Source organism: Folsomia candida, unplaced genomic scaffold (genome assembly GCF_002217175.1).
Source record: "Folsomia candida strain VU population unplaced genomic scaffold, ASM221717v1 Fcan01_Sc005, whole genome shotgun sequence".
Taxonomy (NCBI): domain Eukaryota; kingdom Metazoa; phylum Arthropoda; class Collembola; order Entomobryomorpha; family Isotomidae; genus Folsomia; species Folsomia candida.
In genome coordinates, this window is record NW_019091197.1 from 1,597,542 (window position 1) to 1,614,277 (window position 16,736).

General features: G+C 39.9%; 4 protein-coding genes across 7 annotated transcripts; 3 read left to right on the top strand and 1 right to left on the bottom strand.

Annotated features, from left to right (window-relative positions):
• Positions 1–3,589: 3,589 nt before the first annotated feature.
• On the top strand, positions 3,590–5,320 carry LOC110849942 (glucose dehydrogenase [FAD, quinone]). Its single transcript, XM_035852314.1, has 5 exons — positions 3,590–3,917; positions 3,998–4,194; positions 4,477–4,675; positions 4,738–4,863; positions 4,945–5,320. Exons 1-5 carry the CDS (start codon positions 3,767–3,769, stop codon positions 5,106–5,108), a joined length of 837 nt encoding a protein of 278 aa, XP_035708207.1. The 5' UTR covers positions 3,590–3,766; the 3' UTR covers positions 5,109–5,320.
• Positions 5,321–7,282: 1,962 nt separating this feature from the next.
• LOC110849797 (choline dehydrogenase, mitochondrial) lies at positions 7,283–8,723 on the top strand. Its single transcript, XM_022097249.2, has 4 exons — positions 7,283–7,390; positions 7,472–7,943; positions 8,211–8,418; positions 8,498–8,723. Exons 1-4 carry the CDS (start codon positions 7,325–7,327, stop codon positions 8,643–8,645), a joined length of 894 nt encoding a protein of 297 aa, XP_021952941.2. The 5' UTR covers positions 7,283–7,324; the 3' UTR covers positions 8,646–8,723.
• A 468-nt stretch (positions 8,724–9,191) lies between these two features.
• On the top strand, positions 9,192–11,827 carry LOC110849943 (TD and POZ domain-containing protein 4-like). 4 transcript variants are annotated; one of them, XR_004834834.1, is made up of 7 exons: positions 9,192–9,443; positions 9,527–9,658; positions 10,221–10,287; positions 10,350–10,561; positions 10,689–10,814; positions 10,902–11,484; positions 11,566–11,827. XR_004834834.1 is itself a non-coding variant. In XM_022097427.2 (6 exons), the coding sequence occupies exons 1-4, from the start codon at positions 9,321–9,323 to the stop codon at positions 10,780–10,782; spliced, it is 561 nt and encodes a 186-aa protein (XP_021953119.2). In that variant the 5' UTR covers positions 9,192–9,320; the 3' UTR covers positions 10,783–10,814; positions 10,902–11,484; positions 11,566–11,827. The 4 variants fall into 4 exon arrangements, 1 of the variants encoding a protein (XP_021953119.2); XR_004834835.1 differs by lacking the exon at positions 10,221–10,287 and having other exon boundaries at positions 10,902–11,108; positions 11,362–11,484; XR_004834833.1 differs by having other exon boundaries at positions 10,221–10,561.
• A 1,167-nt stretch (positions 11,828–12,994) lies between these two features.
• On the bottom strand, positions 12,995–16,102 carry LOC110849750 (ammonium transporter 1). The gene is made up of 4 exons (XM_022097191.2): positions 15,770–16,102; positions 14,777–15,086; positions 14,102–14,433; positions 12,995–13,640 (listed from the first exon to the last, which is right to left on the bottom strand). Exons 1-4 carry the CDS (start codon positions 16,019–16,021, stop codon positions 13,101–13,103), a joined length of 1,434 nt encoding a protein of 477 aa, XP_021952883.1. The 5' UTR covers positions 16,022–16,102; the 3' UTR covers positions 12,995–13,100.
• Positions 16,103–16,736: the final 634 nt, after the last annotated feature.

A 16,736-nucleotide genomic window follows, 5' to 3' on the forward strand; every position in this document is an offset into this window, starting at 1 on the left:
GTGTGTCGTGAGGCGACGCAATCGGGGCATGAAGGAAAAGGAATGTTGCCACCGGCGGTGTGGGGGGCGAGGCGTTGGCTGGGTGAAGAAGGTAGAGGGTTAGAATTGGAAAGTGGTCGGGAGAGGTTGGTAGGTTGATTAGGTCGAGTTAATAGATCTGGTCGCCAGGTATTTGGGATATGTGAGGAGGAGCGATTTGGAGTGTAGTTAGTGTGTATAGGCAATAAGTTAGAACGTGATTGGCGGGGGTGTGCGTTAGGGGGAGAATACAACGAGTGATTATCACTACGAGGTCGGTTAGTATTGGGTTTGTAGCGTCGTCGAGAATGGACTCTCCCACCTCCACCAAAATTACGGCCGTCACCATCCTGTATGTGATGTGTGCCTCGGAATTCTGTATTCCTGGATTGCCAGTGATTCGAAGGTGCTGTGATGTGGAATTGGCTATGTACATTCTGGCGGGTAGAGAAACCGCCACCACGGTTGATGGAATACGAAGATCTACCCCTCTGGTTACGGTTACCCTGGGAGGTTCGCTGTTGGTAGTTATTGTGTCTAAAACCACCCGTCGGTGGGGAATCTGGGAAGGTTATGTGCTGACCCGAGGAGCGAGGGCGAGGTGCATCTAACATATGAATAGAATCTGAACCTGCAGAGACTACATGAGGCCTCATGTCGGATGTACCAATCCCTTGTTGTAATTGGGAAGGAAGTTGTTGGGCTAAGAGAGAGACGAAGTGCGGGTCGTTGGTCGATCGGGGATTGACGAATGGGGGGTGTGCATTACAGTCTTGAATGGAAGTAAACCTTAAGGTTTGAATGAGGTGGGCGAAAAATGCATCGTAGGAAGAAGATGTAGCGGGTGTGGGCCACCCCGTCAAATTGTCGATGTTAGAGATGTGTGGTGGGCCGGCGCAGAAGTCGCCATCAATGGTCGAGATATGCGAGGGAGGGAAAGGTGGTCGATAGAATGCGTTGGTATGGTGTGGAGGTACAGGTTGGAAGGAAGGTAGAATGTGAGGTGGCACAAAAATGTTAGCAGGGAGAGGTGCCGCGGGGGTTGGTAAAGGTTCCAACTCCGTATTAGGACAGACTTGTGGGAAAGAAAGAGGAGAGTTAGTGTCTGTCGGGGGTGAACATCCTGGAGAGATGGTGATGTCGTTGATAGTTGTCCCCATTTGGAAAAGAGTGGGTGATGCAATAATGAAAGGAAAAAATGGTGGTGGTTGAGGAGCGGAAGGTTGTTTTGGGCAGGGGCTCAACCACTGCTGGGAGGTGGAGTAAAAGATGTTGTGGTACAAATAAGTATTGAGGGGTTGATGGGCACGGAGTCGTTGTGCAGGAGGTTTCGTAGACTACGATGTTTGAGATGCGGTTTGGAGTGGAGTGTGGTGGTTGATGGAAGACGTTGGGGGCTGGCGTTTGGTTGAGGATAGAAAGTAGCGGGAGGCAAGATACTAGTTTTGAGATAAAAAGTCGCAGGGATGGATGCTGCAGGTAGTTGATTTGCACTCGAAACTGGATTTTAGCTATCGGGGTCAGAAGAGAGAGGTGATGAAGGAGAAGCAGTTTCTGGTTGGGGTGAACGTCTTGGACTCAAAATGATATCGTGGTGAGGAGCAACAACCTCGTTTTTAGGTGGAGATGTTGAAATTAAAAAGGGGGTGGCAGGTTGGAGAGATTTGCCAAGTGACGTGGCACCAAAAGTATGCGGAACAACCTCGATTTGGGGTCGAGATGTTGAAATTGGAAAGTTCCTCGCTGATGGGAGAGATTGGCCAATCGACGTGGCACCAAAATTATGAGGACCAAGAGTGTGAGATGATGCTGGGGTTAATTCAGATGTAAGGCCGACTCGTCCGCCGAAAAATATTGGTCTAGTGGGCGTGCCGGATGAAAATGTGGATCGTATGTGGTTATAGGTAACCGGTAAGTAGGAGGAGAACGAGGATTCGGGGAGGCCGATGTGGGGTTAGTGGTTTGGGATGTGTAATATCGATGTCGAGAAATGAAATTATCCTCAATGCGGTCGAGTTGAACGAGCTGCCGCTCTCTCTTATTACAAAGTGCTGTGTGTCAGGTATGGGAAAAAAGAGCTATAACTACCAACACGCTAAATGAAACGGAGGATGCCCTAACGGCTGGAGAGAACAACGGGGTGCGTACGACTTACTGTCACAGGGTAAATGATTTTCAAAATATATCGGCGCCCCTCGGAGCGTGAACCGATAATTAGAAAAATACGCTTAATGGCGAGAAAAAATGGCTACTGTGGCCTACTAGGTGCAAAAAGGACTGAAAAACGACCTCGTCCTTGCTGTCTCCGCAGTCAAGGGAAATAAATTCATACAGTCTTCTATGTGTACTTGAAATGTAGGGGCCCCTATGGGCAAGAAGTGTTCCCCAAACTTCTCCCCGTCCTTTTTAGTTCTGACAGGTACGTGATTCTAGGGAATTGTGGACGTATGGTCGGTGGTGGGAACTCAAAATATTTTTTTTCTGTAAAATATTGACGGAGTACCGACCAATGGTGGATCGTGTAAAATGGTGAAGGGGGGAGAGTGTGGGGGGGGGGTGGTTAGAAAGTCATGGAAATTTTTTTTTTACCTTGGTGGCAGTCTGTCACACCGACGTCGTGAAGATGGGGGTAGAGACGGAATGGGGCGTTTTTGTCGTTGTGACACTTCGTCACACTGCAGTCGTGAAGATGGGGCCAGTTGAGTGAGGGGGTGCGGCGTCCTTCTCTCCTTCTGACAAGGAGAGGCCGCCGTGGGTACCAATGTGAAGTTCCGTTTATGGGGGTTGACTGCAGTGATGGTGGTGATGAGGAAGATGAGACGATCGTCGTCGTCGTTGTGGTGTGTGCGTAATAATTGGGAGGCGAGATGAGACTTGGTTGCACTTTTCTTAGAGAGGTTTTATTTATTACTTGTACAAACAGGCAGAACTCTGCCTCTCCCAATAATATTGGGAGAGGTAACCTGCAGTAGCACAAAATACTTCCTCTACCGTCCTCCACCGTTCCCCCGCCTGGTGGCTGCGCTTTCGCTTATATATCCTAGCAATACCTAATTGATACCTATGTGGTTGACCGATTATGAACCGGTTGGCCACGCTGAATAGAGATATCTCAGATGAGGTTGTGACGAAGCTGGTTTGCAACATTGTCTCTTGTTTGTAAGAGATGATGGAGGTGAGTGGCATACTAATTAAGGGGTTTGGCATTAATGAAGTTGACCAAACCTGCTCTTTCACACTTGCATTGCCTTTTGTACAAACACTCAGAAATGCATTCAAGAATCATAGTTAATCACGAATTTGATAAAAGTGATGAATGATACATGTAGGTACACGCTAAATAAAGTTATATAAACTTTATGCAACATTGTGCAAAAATTTACCCAATTGTAATGTCCTCCTCTATTTATTTAACTCAACCTTAACTAAATTTTACACAACTTTAGTTAGAGTGTATTAAATTGAACATTGCAATTGCTAATTTACAAGTGACCCATCCCATTAGTCTGTCAACTCTAAATACTCAACGTGCACATGTACCTGCTTTCTTATCGTGGATCATTATTATCTCACCGGATTTGTTTAAAAGGTGTTTGACAACGTGATTGATTATGTTGTTGGTGTTGTCATGGTAACTATAAAATAAACCGTATCTTTTTGCACCGTCTCAAATTTTAACACAACACTTGTCCAGAAGCATATTTACTCGTATATGTACATCCATAAATTTGCTCATACATAATAAAAAATGAAATTATCCTCCTTCGTATTCGGTGCGATCCCATTAATAATTCAGTACTATGCTAAAAAGTATATGGAAGATGATAAGACCATAGCGTTACAAGATTTAGAAAACGACTATGGAATCCCACGAATTAAAAGTTACGACTTTATCATTGGTAAGTACAAAAAATAACATTTTAAAATTCAGAAATATTAACTAAACCTTTAAAAAAGTATGTAAAATCTCAAAATCCAGTTGGAGGTGGAACCGCGGGTTGTGTCGTTGCCGGCCGGCTCTCTGAACGTTTCAACGTTCTTCTTTTGGAAGCCGGGGGGACACCTATTCCCCCCGCGCACGTGTCGTACTTCACCCGGGATGTCGCGGTTGCTCCCGATATCAATTATTTCTATGAGTCAGTCACCCAAAGGAATATGTCCCTTAGAAATGGCGGCGTATGTAGAGACGATTATAAAAAAATTTAATAGACAATTCATTCAGACATTGAAAACTCTGTAAGCTGACAAACTTTTATAAAATTTTACAAATATTTCTGAGGAAAATTAGCGTAGAAATTTTTGTAAACTTCCTTATTTAGATCCAGAGCATCTTTTTATTTTGTAAAAGTTCGTAAAATTATTTGACAAAACTTACAGATTTTACAAGTTACCTATGACTATTTGAATTGCCCCAATATTTCAAAAATAAAGCAAATTTCGGAAATTTATTTTTTAAAGATTTCCGCCTTTGAAACTGGAAAAATGCTGGGAGGATCGGGATCGCATAATGAGATGATACATCAAAGGGGATCACCTCTCGACTGGGATGGCTACGCCGCCATGACGGGAGACGCCACGTGGAGGTATGAAAATGTGCTAGAATTCTGGAAGAAAAGTGAAGATTTTGTGGGACAGCTCATCAATCCGGAGCAAGGAGGCAAGTTGAGACGCTTGAGATCTTTTTGAACCAATTGCACTAATTTGTTTGGATATATGCAGATTATTACGGAGTGGGTGGTCCCTTGACCTTGAACTCGGACATACCACCCATTTGGTCCAAGTGGGCCGAGGCAGCGGCTGAGCTAGGGTTTACAGTTGCAGACCCCAATGCACAACAAATACCAAGTTTGGGCTGAATAACAAATATGTGATAAGGGATTGATAAGCGATACATGTGTACATACGTGTGTTATATTTTATACACAGGTTTTGCTCCGGTTCAAATGCTTATCGGTTCAGGTGCTCGTGTCAGCACTTATACCGGATATATTAAACCTTACGAAGAAATCAGGGCGAATCTTACGGTTATTCGATATGCAAATGTGGAACAGGTAAAACTTTGGAGTGAAAGGCGAGAAATTCCGACTTGATTTTCTTGATTTGCGGACCAGACATGGCAATCGCTACATGGCAATCATTGCATTGCAATTTTTACATTGCAATCCTTACAACACGTTATCATTACATAGCATTATCACTACATGGCTTTATTATTACATCGCACATCATTACATAGCATTATCATTACATAGCTTTATCTTTGCATAGCATATTCCTTTAAAATTAGTCAGCAAAATTGTGCACGTATATAGCCAAGTCAAAATCCAATCAAAAATAAAAATAACAGTAAAATTAACTTTTTAGGTCATTGTCAATTAAGATTCTTAAAGACAGTACGCTATTTTTCGTAAGTACTCCATATGTGAAAAGTCATCTAATCCATACTTTTCAACCGTTTCTTGTAATTTTAGAGCTAGCAATTTATATTTATTCCCCGGAGTGGCCTCGGTTCCGGCTAAAAATTGATTCATTTTAAGTTCGGTCAATGTTTGTTGATCCTTGAGCCCTTGTATAAGTTTGAAAATAGTTGGATGGGATGCACCTAAAAGGGTAGCGAAGCCATGATGAAATCCCTCGCACGCATTTGTTGTCTTAGGAAGACCTTGTAAAACTGCGTGAAAGCAGTTCCACAATTTTATAGAGAATATAGGCTCCAACCAAACATTCCTGCCACGGTTCCATTGCCCGATCCAAGTGCGCTCAAAGTAGTTAATGAACTCGGCCAACATGATTTCATTCGTTGTGAAGAATTCATCTTCCATGAGAAGGTCAAACGACATAACCACATCGTCAGGGGGAACAAATGCTAAGCTCCTTAAGTGTTTCATCATAAATGAGAAGTTCGAGTCATTGCTGTACAAATTGTGTATATCCGGGTGTTTTTGGATATTACGAAATATGCACTGCGAATAATGGAAAAAGCAACCATTTTTCTCTGCTTGTGGAAAGATGTCCTCCATTGCCCTTATTGAGGCTTTCTCATAGTCACTCAGTATTGTTGTTGGGTCCAAATTAGGTTGAAGTTTCTTGATTTCCGAAAGAAGAAGAATATATGTGCCGGATGTTCGATTGGGAGTCAAGCAATAGATAAGAGGAAATGTGCTTCTTTACGCATCCCGTGTAGTATGAAAAGTTGGTCAAAAAGAACGGGCGAAGACTGTAAAACGAGAATTCCAATTAAATGTTTGTCAATATAACGTAACAAAAAATGACCCTCACTTTAAAAGTTCCGTCGACAAGCCAAACATTGCACTGAGATAAAAATTCATGGTTACGGGCAGTCGAGAAGATCATTATTCGATCCGCATGTGACCCACTATCAAATGCCAGGAAATTCTCGTTGTTTGAAGTTATTTTAAAGGAGTCAGGCAACTTGATATCCTCCCTTTTGGAAGGAACGATAAGTGACCCAGTGGTCACGCCTCTGACCTTTCGTATACCTCGTTTTATATTATGTGCCGGGGGCATGTGACCTTGACTTGCAGCTGGCATTTGTCTAATTTCGTTGGCAATTAGTTGTGCTGGAGCAATGGAGGAACTGCTGGCTGCTTGTCGAATCTTGGTCATGACTTTTTTCACATCACAAGCAATAGGTTTTGGCTCATGATTATGTGACCCGACTTGCCGTAAAAGCTCTGGGTTACGTAAATTATCACTTGTGTGTAATCTGCACCGGCACTTGCACTTTTGAAACTGATCGCATCTCCAAGTCTTTTTTTCTAAACCATCTCTTTCAAACTGGAAAATGTTTCCATTAAACGTAAGCAATGGCCTTCCTCTTCTCGATGCTAATACTTCGATGTTAGTTGCCATTATTGAGATAGTTTTTAAAAACTTTAATACTTTTTTTTGGCACGGATAATATATATAGTTTGACTCATGGATTGGTTTTGTCACAATACAATTCTTGTGGACCAGTGAAAACATGTGTAAGGAAGATGCTATGTAGCTGTCATGCTATGTAATGATAAAGCTATGCAAGGATATGTTTTGTAGTGATCATGCTATGTAGTGATAAAGCTATGTACTGATAAACCATGTAAGTCGCCGCCATGTATAAATTGCAATGTAAAGATTGCCATGTAAAGATTGCCATGTCTGGTCCGCGTACCGATTTTCTTAAATAATTTCAAACTTCTTAGATTCTTCTCGACCAAAACAATCGCGCCTATGGGGTAGCATATACCCGCCACGGAATCCCGCAAATAGCCCACGCATCTAATGAAGTCATCTTATCGGCGGGGCTATGAATTCTCCCCTCCTGTTAATGCTATCCGGAGTCGGGCCTCGCGAAGTTCTTGAGCAAGCCGAAGTAAATACATGCATTGTTGCATCTTAAATAATTCTTGAATTTCCCGCTAAGTAATTTATATGTATCACTTCGCCCCTCTAGATCCCGGTCAAAGTAAACATACCCGCCGTCGGACAAAATCTCAACGATCACATTTGGTTCATGATCCAATCTTTTAAATTCAACGCTTCCGCGTCTCCATATATCCCGCGGATCTTGGAAGAAGATCTAGAAGCTGCGTTCACAACGTATCTCGAAACTGGGGAAGGCGTCCTAGGTCAAGTCGAGGCCGGTCCGCAGGCCTTTCACGCATCGTCACGCGCCATCGTGGAGGGCGAGCCGGCTTGGTCGGATGTCCGGATCACGCTGACGACCATGTGCCCTCTCAGCTTTTCTGATGACGTAGACAGCTGGACGGCCTGTTATCATATGGAATTGGACAGGATGAAGTCGAGGGGAAGTGTGTCTCTTAATACGACGGCTTATCTGGACGGTGTTAGAGATGTTACAAAGCTGGTGTTGATCGATTTTAAGGCGTTTGACGTTGCGAGTGATTTGGACGTTGCGTTAGATGGTTAGTGCGCACAAAAAATTGTCATACATATGCAGTGTTTCGTTTCTTAGCTACATTTCTTACACTGTAAAGCGAGAAATGCAGGGTACAAGAAACTGCAAAAAAGTGCAAGAAATATGCGCCATTTTTTCATAATCAAAACAGCTGGAAAAAATAACTTTCGTGTACATGATTATATCTTGCATGTGGTTACTTGCACCCAAAATATGTACTGTCAATCTCTCAATTTTTATGACTCATGTCTATCAAAAAATTTACCCTGTTAAGGAATTGACCTCGTATTTCGTATAATGGAAGAAACCTCTGCCTTCCAGTCGCTTGGAACGACATTTGCGGGAACGGCGATTAATGGATGCACTCACCTCCCCTTCCGATCCAGGGAGTATTGGGCGTGCCACGTGCAACAGGTCGCGACCACTGCGATCCATTCCGTCGGAACATGTTCCATGGGTGCAGTGACAGATTCAAAGTTAAGGTAAATATATAAGTAATTAATTTGTTGAAAAACTTGATAAGATTAGTGAACTTTACTAAAAATGAGATGTTTTTTTCAGAGTAATGGGCGTCCCCGGCCTTCGCGTCGTGGATGCGTCGGTCCTGCCATACACGCCAAACGCTAACATCAACGGTCCAGTTATTCTCGTAGCGGAGAAAGCAGCGGACGAAATTTCACAACAATGGGGTGGTTTAAGTCAACCTTAAAATTTTGTAATTGTCTAATAAATCATTGTCAATTGAGGTCAAATAAATTGAGTCACCTTGTTTTTGAATCATCCCAAAGATTTAATTACTTGTGCAGACAGGTATGCACCGCTTGATAGATTATGTAGTCTGGCATATTTGACAGACGCTTTATGTATACAATGAATGTATTCCAGCCTGGAATATCCAGGCACACACTCTTAGAAATCTTTTATACTATTTCGGTATTAAAGTTGCTATCGTCCCGTAGAAAATTGCTACCGGTGACCGGTGTGGTAAATCATCAATGCGGAACTATTGCTACATGGTGTCAATACCGCTTTGGTGAAGTCGTAAATGAATACCACTTGGTATTATGGTACCCCTGAATTTCTAAGAGTGCGCAAATGGATTGGACAGCCTGGGCTAATACATACATAGCTGTGGTCAGGTCAGACCCGTTATCATAATCATGATCAGGCACAGATAACTGCAACTTTTTGTACTCCCGTGCTTATTAGCTCATCAAAGCAAACTTTTTTTACAAGTACGACATCCAAACTAAACTCTCGAAACAACCAGAGTGCATTTATCCTGTATAAATAAATTATACATAAAATATTCATTGCTTATTTTAAGGTCTCGTATTTTTTTCAATAACTCGTGTCTCCTTACCATTAATTTTAAATTAAGGATATGGCTGTACCCAAGAAAAATAAAAACTGGGATTGGGATGGTCCACTAAAAAATAGAATGGGTAAACTTCTCGAGACAGGTTTATGGAGCGACTTGGTCGTCATTTTTGGCAATAAAGAAGAGGTTAGAAATTTACTCATTAGCATATGTAATACATATTTAATTCTGTCCTTTATTTGGGAATATTCGTATTTTCTATCGTTAAGTTACGTCTCCGCACATTAGTCCTTCGGGCTGGATCTCCGATGTTTGATAAGAAAATTACCGCCGCCGTGGAGACGACCGGCCGATTACAGATTGATGACGAGGACCCAAACATATTCAAGATGATGATCAATGTAACATAAGAAATTATCATAGAAAATTAATGGCTGTTTAATTATGTGTTGCGCGACATCTTCGTAACTTTGCGGTGAAATCGGTGTACAGATAGTGTAATGTTTAATGTTGATTCTGCTGAGAGAGGTGGAATCCATCACTGATTTACATGATCCGACCCGCATAAGGTGTTCTAAATTATTTAATACAAGTTTATTTATTTTGGCGTAAACAATCATTCCATTTTGTGTCTGGAATTTAGAAAATTGATTGATTTTCACGTCAAATAAAATAAACTGGTATTAAAAATAATTATGCGGTTCGGCTAATTCGTCTAATAGAAATCGGCTATGGATTCCAATTCACTCAGCAGTCAGCAGAACCAACAGTAATGAAGGATTTATTTTAGTAGTACGTAAACTGAAAATGAGAAATAAAAATTCACCAGACAACGATTTTACGAATAGTGACTGACGACGATAATATTTAGATGCCTTTTTGTGTCGCACATTTTGTAAAAAAATTAAAGGATTCTGATTGATCGTCGTATCGCAACGCTTTGAAAATATCTTAACATTTCAGAAACATACTGCGAATTACGAAGCGACATTTACCGCTCTTACGAAGTTGACGTGAATACCTCCAATAAGTATTGAATTTGGTAAATAATTAACTCGCACACAACGTCAATATATTGTTTTATTTCTTAAGTACCTGTACACTGGAAAATCTGATGTTAACATGAATGATGCCCTCCCCTTGTTGAAGACAGCGTCTGAGTATGCCATCCCGGGACTCGTGGTCCAATGCGAATCCGCGTTAAAGGGTAAAATAACCGATGAAAATGCTCTCTCTCTATTTCACGGAGCGATGGATTACGCACATAAGAATTTGATCAAGACATCCCTTGACTACATATGCGAGTAAGTCCACAATTATTTAAGTTAATGTAAGAAATTAGGTAACCCTCATAAAACGTCTAACTCTCATAGTTAAATAAATGGAGTGATTTTATAAACGAGGCTCAACTGGTTTCAAATTTAATTTCAGAAATGCTGCAAGTATCTTAATACGGGATGAATTTGCACATTTGCGACTGGAATGTTTGGTAGAAATAATTCAGCAAGATCGCCTTCGTGTCTAGGACGAGATGGAAGTTTTTGACGCGGTGTATCGGTAGGGTTTATGCACATTTACATATTTATAAAATTCTGCCTTTGTATTTCCAAGTTTGTACCGTAATAAGTTGAAATTTAAGTACAGTTGGGGATCGGAGGAATGTACTCGACAAAAACTGGACCCTACGGATACTAAAGAACTGAGAAAAATCCTTAAAAAGCCACTGCAACATGTCAGATTTCCATTAATGGATTCTGCCAAGTTTGCACTTCATGTCGCGACGAAGAACATTTTGGACATGGAGGAGTCCATGGCTCTACTTATTTGCTTTCTTGTTCCTCCAGAACAAAGGTATTAGATATATATATATACACCGTGTTACGAACGAATCCAGAGCCGGATTTGATCGATCGGATCACTGTTACATTTATAAGTATGTCCATACTTAGGACTTTAGTTATCATTGTAGTCACAAGATGGCAAATTCATCGTTTGACCCCTAATTGCATAATCTGTCCGTTTAAATATTTCTTAACATGCTAAACCTGACATGATCCTCAACAGGCGACAAAAGTTAGATTATCACCAGTATATTTTCCAATAGGGGTGCAATCCCACAGGGTAGGTTTTCGTCGACTCCAAGGGCACAACTTTTGTCAAAGCTAGTTACAGATAATGAGGACCCGAACTCCTCAGATTGAACACCTGAGGAACCAATAAATTTTGGGTAATTGCTTATTTATTATTATGTAGGTATGTATAAATATGTATATACATATGTCAAATTAAAGTAACATTGCTACAACAGAAGCAGCAACTTTGTGGCTCAGCAACAAACAGAAATTCATCCATTGGGAACCTATTCTCCAATGTTGAAAACGCAGAAACACCTCCCAACACAACTGACAAAACAATGGGTTACATCAAATTTTAGGAACACTTCAAATAAAAATAACTAAAATTTACTGAAAATTACTAAAATTAAAATAATGTTAATTTTTTTAAACGTTACGTTAAAAATGTCATCCTTGAACTCCATGAAAGAACTTAATGTAAGAAATCCTTAAAAAATAAATTGTCATTGTACATATGTACAGCATATACACACATTGTATGTTTCTTATCTCAACTAGAGGTATCCTTAAAATCTGTAGTATTTCTACAGATTTTTACAGATTTTTCGGAAAAGAGAGTCAAGGATAACGCAAGTCATGCATACACTGTTAGAAATCCGGTATAGTCACGCAGGTATTGATTTCTCGGGATTAAAGTTGCTACCGCTTGGTATTAAAATTATACCGGTGAGTAAAAATTTGATACCGATATTGTAAAACTTTAATACCGGGTTATTACCACACGGTATTATTTATCAATACCACGTTGGTAGAGTCATATATGAATACCGCCTGGTATTATTTTAATACTGGATTTCTAAGAGTGTACCTGTTCTAAAGAAATTTCATTAAAAGTTAATCATTCTGATGTAAATGAACATATTTTCAGTCGTATTCTTTCATATTCACTTCATTTCTAATTTCATGGTGCATCAGATTAAAAACGAAAGGATGAGAATTTCTTTCATTCAAGTTTATTAATTTTCACTCACATCAAAGGAGATTAATAGCCGCCGCTCACTATGGTATGGTAACCGGAACCTATTTACGAAAAATATTTTACAAAAAATCTTTGAAATATTTACGAAATAAATATGTGCGAAAGAGTACTTTCATAAAATTTATATTTTTACATGTAATACTCTAGATTTTTTGTGGTCAAATTTATCCGAGTAAAAATATTTCGTCTCACACCATTGGAATTTTTAAAGAAGAAAATCTTACGTATTTACGTTAATTTTATTGATAAGCTTTTACTACCTTTTACATACCGGGATAGTTGAGTTTTCGTTAATAACGGGTATTAAGCATTTAAATAATGCGGAAATGTTTACATATGTAGGTTCTTATGTAAGTACCTACATATGTGTAGTAACAAATAATTACATATCAAATAAGGATTTCTTACACCATATCTTTATATTTAATTCCCTCCCGACTAACATCCAAATTAATGCACTTTTATCCTCCAACGGATACATGGACGACATTACGCAAATTTATTTGTCCAACATTTCAATTGTAAACTGTAACCTTCATCGGTGAATTAGATCAGGAAAAATTAAAACTGCATGGAAATTAATCTTAATTCAACAACTTACAGATGGTTAGCCACACAAAAAATGTCATTTTCGAATATTTATTTATTCCATCTTTATACATCAATTAATAATTCCAAAAGAAATTACTACAATACGAAATCACGTATTACAATTGCATCATTGTAAATTTAATCGTTCACCGTCATCCTTTTGATGTGATGCAGCGCTGCCGCAATGCTGCCCCTCCTCGCGCCAGAATGTTCTGGCGCATGCGTGGGGACTGGGTCATATTCATACGCCTTTTCACCCATCTGCATACTATCAATCCCTGCGCCGGCCGTGTGCGAATTAACGCGAAGTTTCAACCCCGGAATTTTATTCATCACGAACAAAATCGCAAAAGTGACAAAGACGGACCACACGGTCGCAGCACCACAACCAGCTAACTGGTAAACGATTTGAATCCAGCGGGCTTCAATCCCATCCAACCACCCGCCTGGAATAGCACTCATCCCGTCCAAACCGGTGATATCGTTTTGTGCAAATATTCCGCACAGAATGGTCCCCAGACCGCCGCCCACGCCGTGAATTGCAAGAACATCGAGGGCATCGTCAACAGAGACGAGTTTCTTTAACTGAACGGCGGCACGACATCCGACAGCGCCAAGAAATCCGAATGCGAGTGAAGCAGCGGGTAGGATAAAACCGGAGGCTGGAGTTACTGTCACCTGCAAGATAAATAATTTGATGTTTGAAAAATTTGTTTTCGGAAATGTACATATGATTGGAAAATTCTAATACAACATTTACGTATGAGAAGCTTAAAAATTTGCAAAGTAATCAGATAATTAAATTGCTAAATTTTCATTTTTAAACAAATTTCCAAAATTTTGGGCAATTAATTCTGAGTACCAGAGAAATTACTGTTCTTCAAAAAATAGAGACAAAAAGGTACTTGTGTAAGTTTTTCTGAATTTAAATTTTTGTCGTGTGCCATGTAAGAAAATTCTGCCAGATAACCTATCATATTTTTTCTTAAGTTGTTGAACCAACAGTAAAATAAATTTTCACTTTATCGACTAGATACCAGTTTCAAAATTTCTTTAAAATATGGCATACAAAATTTGTAAAATTCATTAACTTCGAATTATGAAACTCAATTAAAGCTTGTAAGTTTTCAAAAACTTACAAGTCCACTGATCGCCCCGAAACAGAAGCTCAAAGAAGAAAACTTCTTATCCCTCGCGTAATCCATCAGCGCCCACGTGACTGCACCCACACAAGCGGAAATATTTGTGTTGCAGACAACAATCGCGGCCCGAGTATTTGCCCCCATCGCTGAGCCGCCGTTAAATCCAAAGTATCCAAACCAGATAAGCGACGTTCCCAAGATGACTTGGACGATGTTGTGTGGCTTGGCGTCCTTAATATGATCTTCTCGCTCCTCCAAAAGCCACGCGTACACCGCCGCACTCACGCCCGATGCGAGGTGAACGGGAAGGCCGCCGGCGAAGTCGAGGCCTAAAATGCAATGGATAATTTACTCAAAAATTTACCACGTGAGTTCAGAGTTGCAATGCGAAACAAAGACGTTGACGTGAATACGCCTAATATCTCGGTTAAAACTAAAATTGGAAATTTCGCTAACATGTTAATACAAGTTGTTTATGTATATATATGCATTGAAAGAATAAGTAACTGCAAATTTTTGAAAATCACTAATTTCGCTAGAATTTTGATAACATTTTCAAAATTGCAAAAACAAATTTGAGTACGAAAAATACATTAAACAGCAAATATGAAAAGTTGAGCATATTTAAGTATTCTAATTGATTTCGATAATGCAAATGATTATGTAACTCACCTCCTAGAACGAAGTACCACCCATTCGGACCCCACACCCAGTAGCAGATGAAGTCATAAACTAACGTTGTCCACAGAAACATGAAGAGAATTGTTGGTAGAAATCGACCCCTTTCCGCCGTCGAGCCAATAACGAGGGCTGGCGTAATTGCTGCAAACATTCCTTGGTAAATGCAAAACAAGATTTCTGGAATTCTAGGGTTTGCTTCAGACGGAGCATCAGCCACGCCCATGAGGAAGGCTTTGTCGAAATGACCAATTATCTCGTTCCCCTTGTTACTGAAGGAGAGAGAATAGCCGAACAGGAACCACTGCAGAAATAATGTTACCAAATTTTTAAAATGATAAGGCTACATGCATAAATATTTAAATGATTTGCATACGTAAAAGTTGCAATTAAACCAGAATTTTTACAAATTTATCACCCTTTTGAACGTGACAATAACAAATTAACCATTTATTTCGAAAATCAGGTTTAAGAACCCTTCAGAAATTTAGGTAACGGCTAAATGCTAAATTCGGTTTAGGAGTTCATGAAGCAGGTGCTGTTAAATAAATATGTATGTATATGCAGCAGATTGATTTTATAATTTCGCCTATGTATTTCACAAAATCACACAGTTTTTATGCATACTGCTTGGCAAACAAATAAATAATTTCTTTGCCTTCCTAAGTTTTCTGAGCTCCCCTGGTTTCGAAAAAAACATAAATATGTAAATACATATGTCAGCTCGCATAAAATTTGCATGAAATAATGCATCAGCTTCAAGCTGGAGTAAACTGTTGGCAATTTTATCGCCATTAACTTTCCTACATACATTAAGCAATCCTCACCAACTTCTTATTTAAGTACGTCGCCACATTTTGTAAACTTTCTTATACATTTTCTGTTCATTCAACTTCTAATTCATTCCTTTTTCAAAATCATCACTTATTTTTCTCAAATCTTCACTACCTCCCACACACAAATTTGAACATAATTCCCCCAACTCACCTGCACCGAAACAATCGCCGTCGACCAAAGACACAGCGACAGTAAGGAAAGGGCACTCTTACTCCTGGCCATTCCGCAGTAGAGGAACCCCACCCCCGGCACCATCAGCCACACCATCGCCGTCGACACCAAGGTCCACGCCGCATCGCCGGGTGCATACGTGTAAGCGACCACTTCGTCATCTTCCTTCAATCGTATCGTCACATTTTCAATCCAATCCGTGTCGTTTTCAAGTCGGAAAATTTCTTCCATTTTCGAAATTTCGAAAATTTAGTACACCAAAAAACTCTCTCTCACGCGTGGAAAGGGTGACCTTAACGGAATGACGAGCTGGCCGGACCCACCCGCAAAGTTTTAATTTCAATGCCAATTATCATCAGTTAGTGGTAATTAGGACAATTTAAAAGTTTAATGTGCCAATTTTTAAGGATGGGACGAGCGTAATAGCATAATAATCATATCGTGGTTTTTTACCGTCTAATGAGCCTTTGCCCGTGCATGGCTCGTGCTAATTTTGACGAGACACGAACTGGAGTGCTTTCAATTTACAGTGTTACACAAATGGGTCAAATTTATGCTGGAAATTGAAACTAATAAGTATCTATATGCATATATACATATGTATAAATATCGTCGTGTATTAGCAATATAAATTAGTGCTCGTATGCTGGGTTTTTGTGTGCCAAATATTTTGCATTTGGCCAAATTTGGAAATTTTGGAAATTAATTTTTGAATTTTGCATTGTAAGGTTATCAAATTAAAGAAAATAGAGCTCCTCAATTCTATCCCGAACCTTAACGCGTAAATAAATTCATAAATATTGTTATGAAGAAATTATACGTACATATGTACATATATAAATATTTTGGGGGTATTCACGCCAGCAATGGAAACATATTTTTTTTGTAAAAAGTGTATTTAGGTATATAAACTAGCGGAAAGGCAGCTTTTCAGCTGAAAAACTGA

Coding starts and splice junctions, on each gene's coding strand:
- LOC110849943 (XM_022097427.2), top strand. CDS start 9,321: ATGGCTGTACCCAAGAAAAATAAAAACTGGGATTGGGATGGTCCACTA. Junction 9,444..9,526: donor TTTTTGGCAATAAAGAAGAG/GTTAGAAATTTA, acceptor TCTATCGTTAAG/TTACGTCTCCGCACATTAGT. Junction 9,659..10,349: donor TATTCAAGATGATGATCAAT/GTAACATAAGAA, acceptor TTATTTCTTAAG/TACCTGTACACTGGAAAATC.
- LOC110849797 (XM_022097249.2), top strand. CDS start 7,325: ATGAATTCTCCCCTCCTGTTAATGCTATCCGGAGTCGGGCCTCGCGAA. Junction 7,391..7,471: donor AAGTTCTTGAGCAAGCCGAA/GTAAATACATGC, acceptor TCGCCCCTCTAG/ATCCCGGTCAAAGTAAACAT. Junction 8,419..8,497: donor GTGACAGATTCAAAGTTAAG/GTAAATATATAA, acceptor TGTTTTTTTCAG/AGTAATGGGCGTCCCCGGCC.
- LOC110849942 (XM_035852314.1), top strand. CDS start 3,767: ATGAAATTATCCTCCTTCGTATTCGGTGCGATCCCATTAATAATTCAG. Junction 3,918..3,997: donor AAGTTACGACTTTATCATTG/GTAAGTACAAAA, acceptor CTCAAAATCCAG/TTGGAGGTGGAACCGCGGGT. Junction 4,195..4,476: donor TGTCCCTTAGAAATGGCGGC/GTATGTAGAGAC, acceptor TATTTTTTAAAG/ATTTCCGCCTTTGAAACTGG.
- LOC110849750 (XM_022097191.2), bottom strand. CDS start 16,021: ATGGAAGAAATTTTCCGACTTGAAAACGACACGGATTGGATTGAAAAT. Junction 15,087..15,769: donor CGGCGATTGTTTCGGTGCAG/GTGAGTTGGGGG, acceptor TTATTTCTGCAG/TGGTTCCTGTTCGGCTATTC. Junction 13,641..14,101: donor TCGGGGCGATCAGTGGACTT/GTAAGTTTTTGA, acceptor TTTATCTTGCAG/GTGACAGTAACTCCAGCCTC.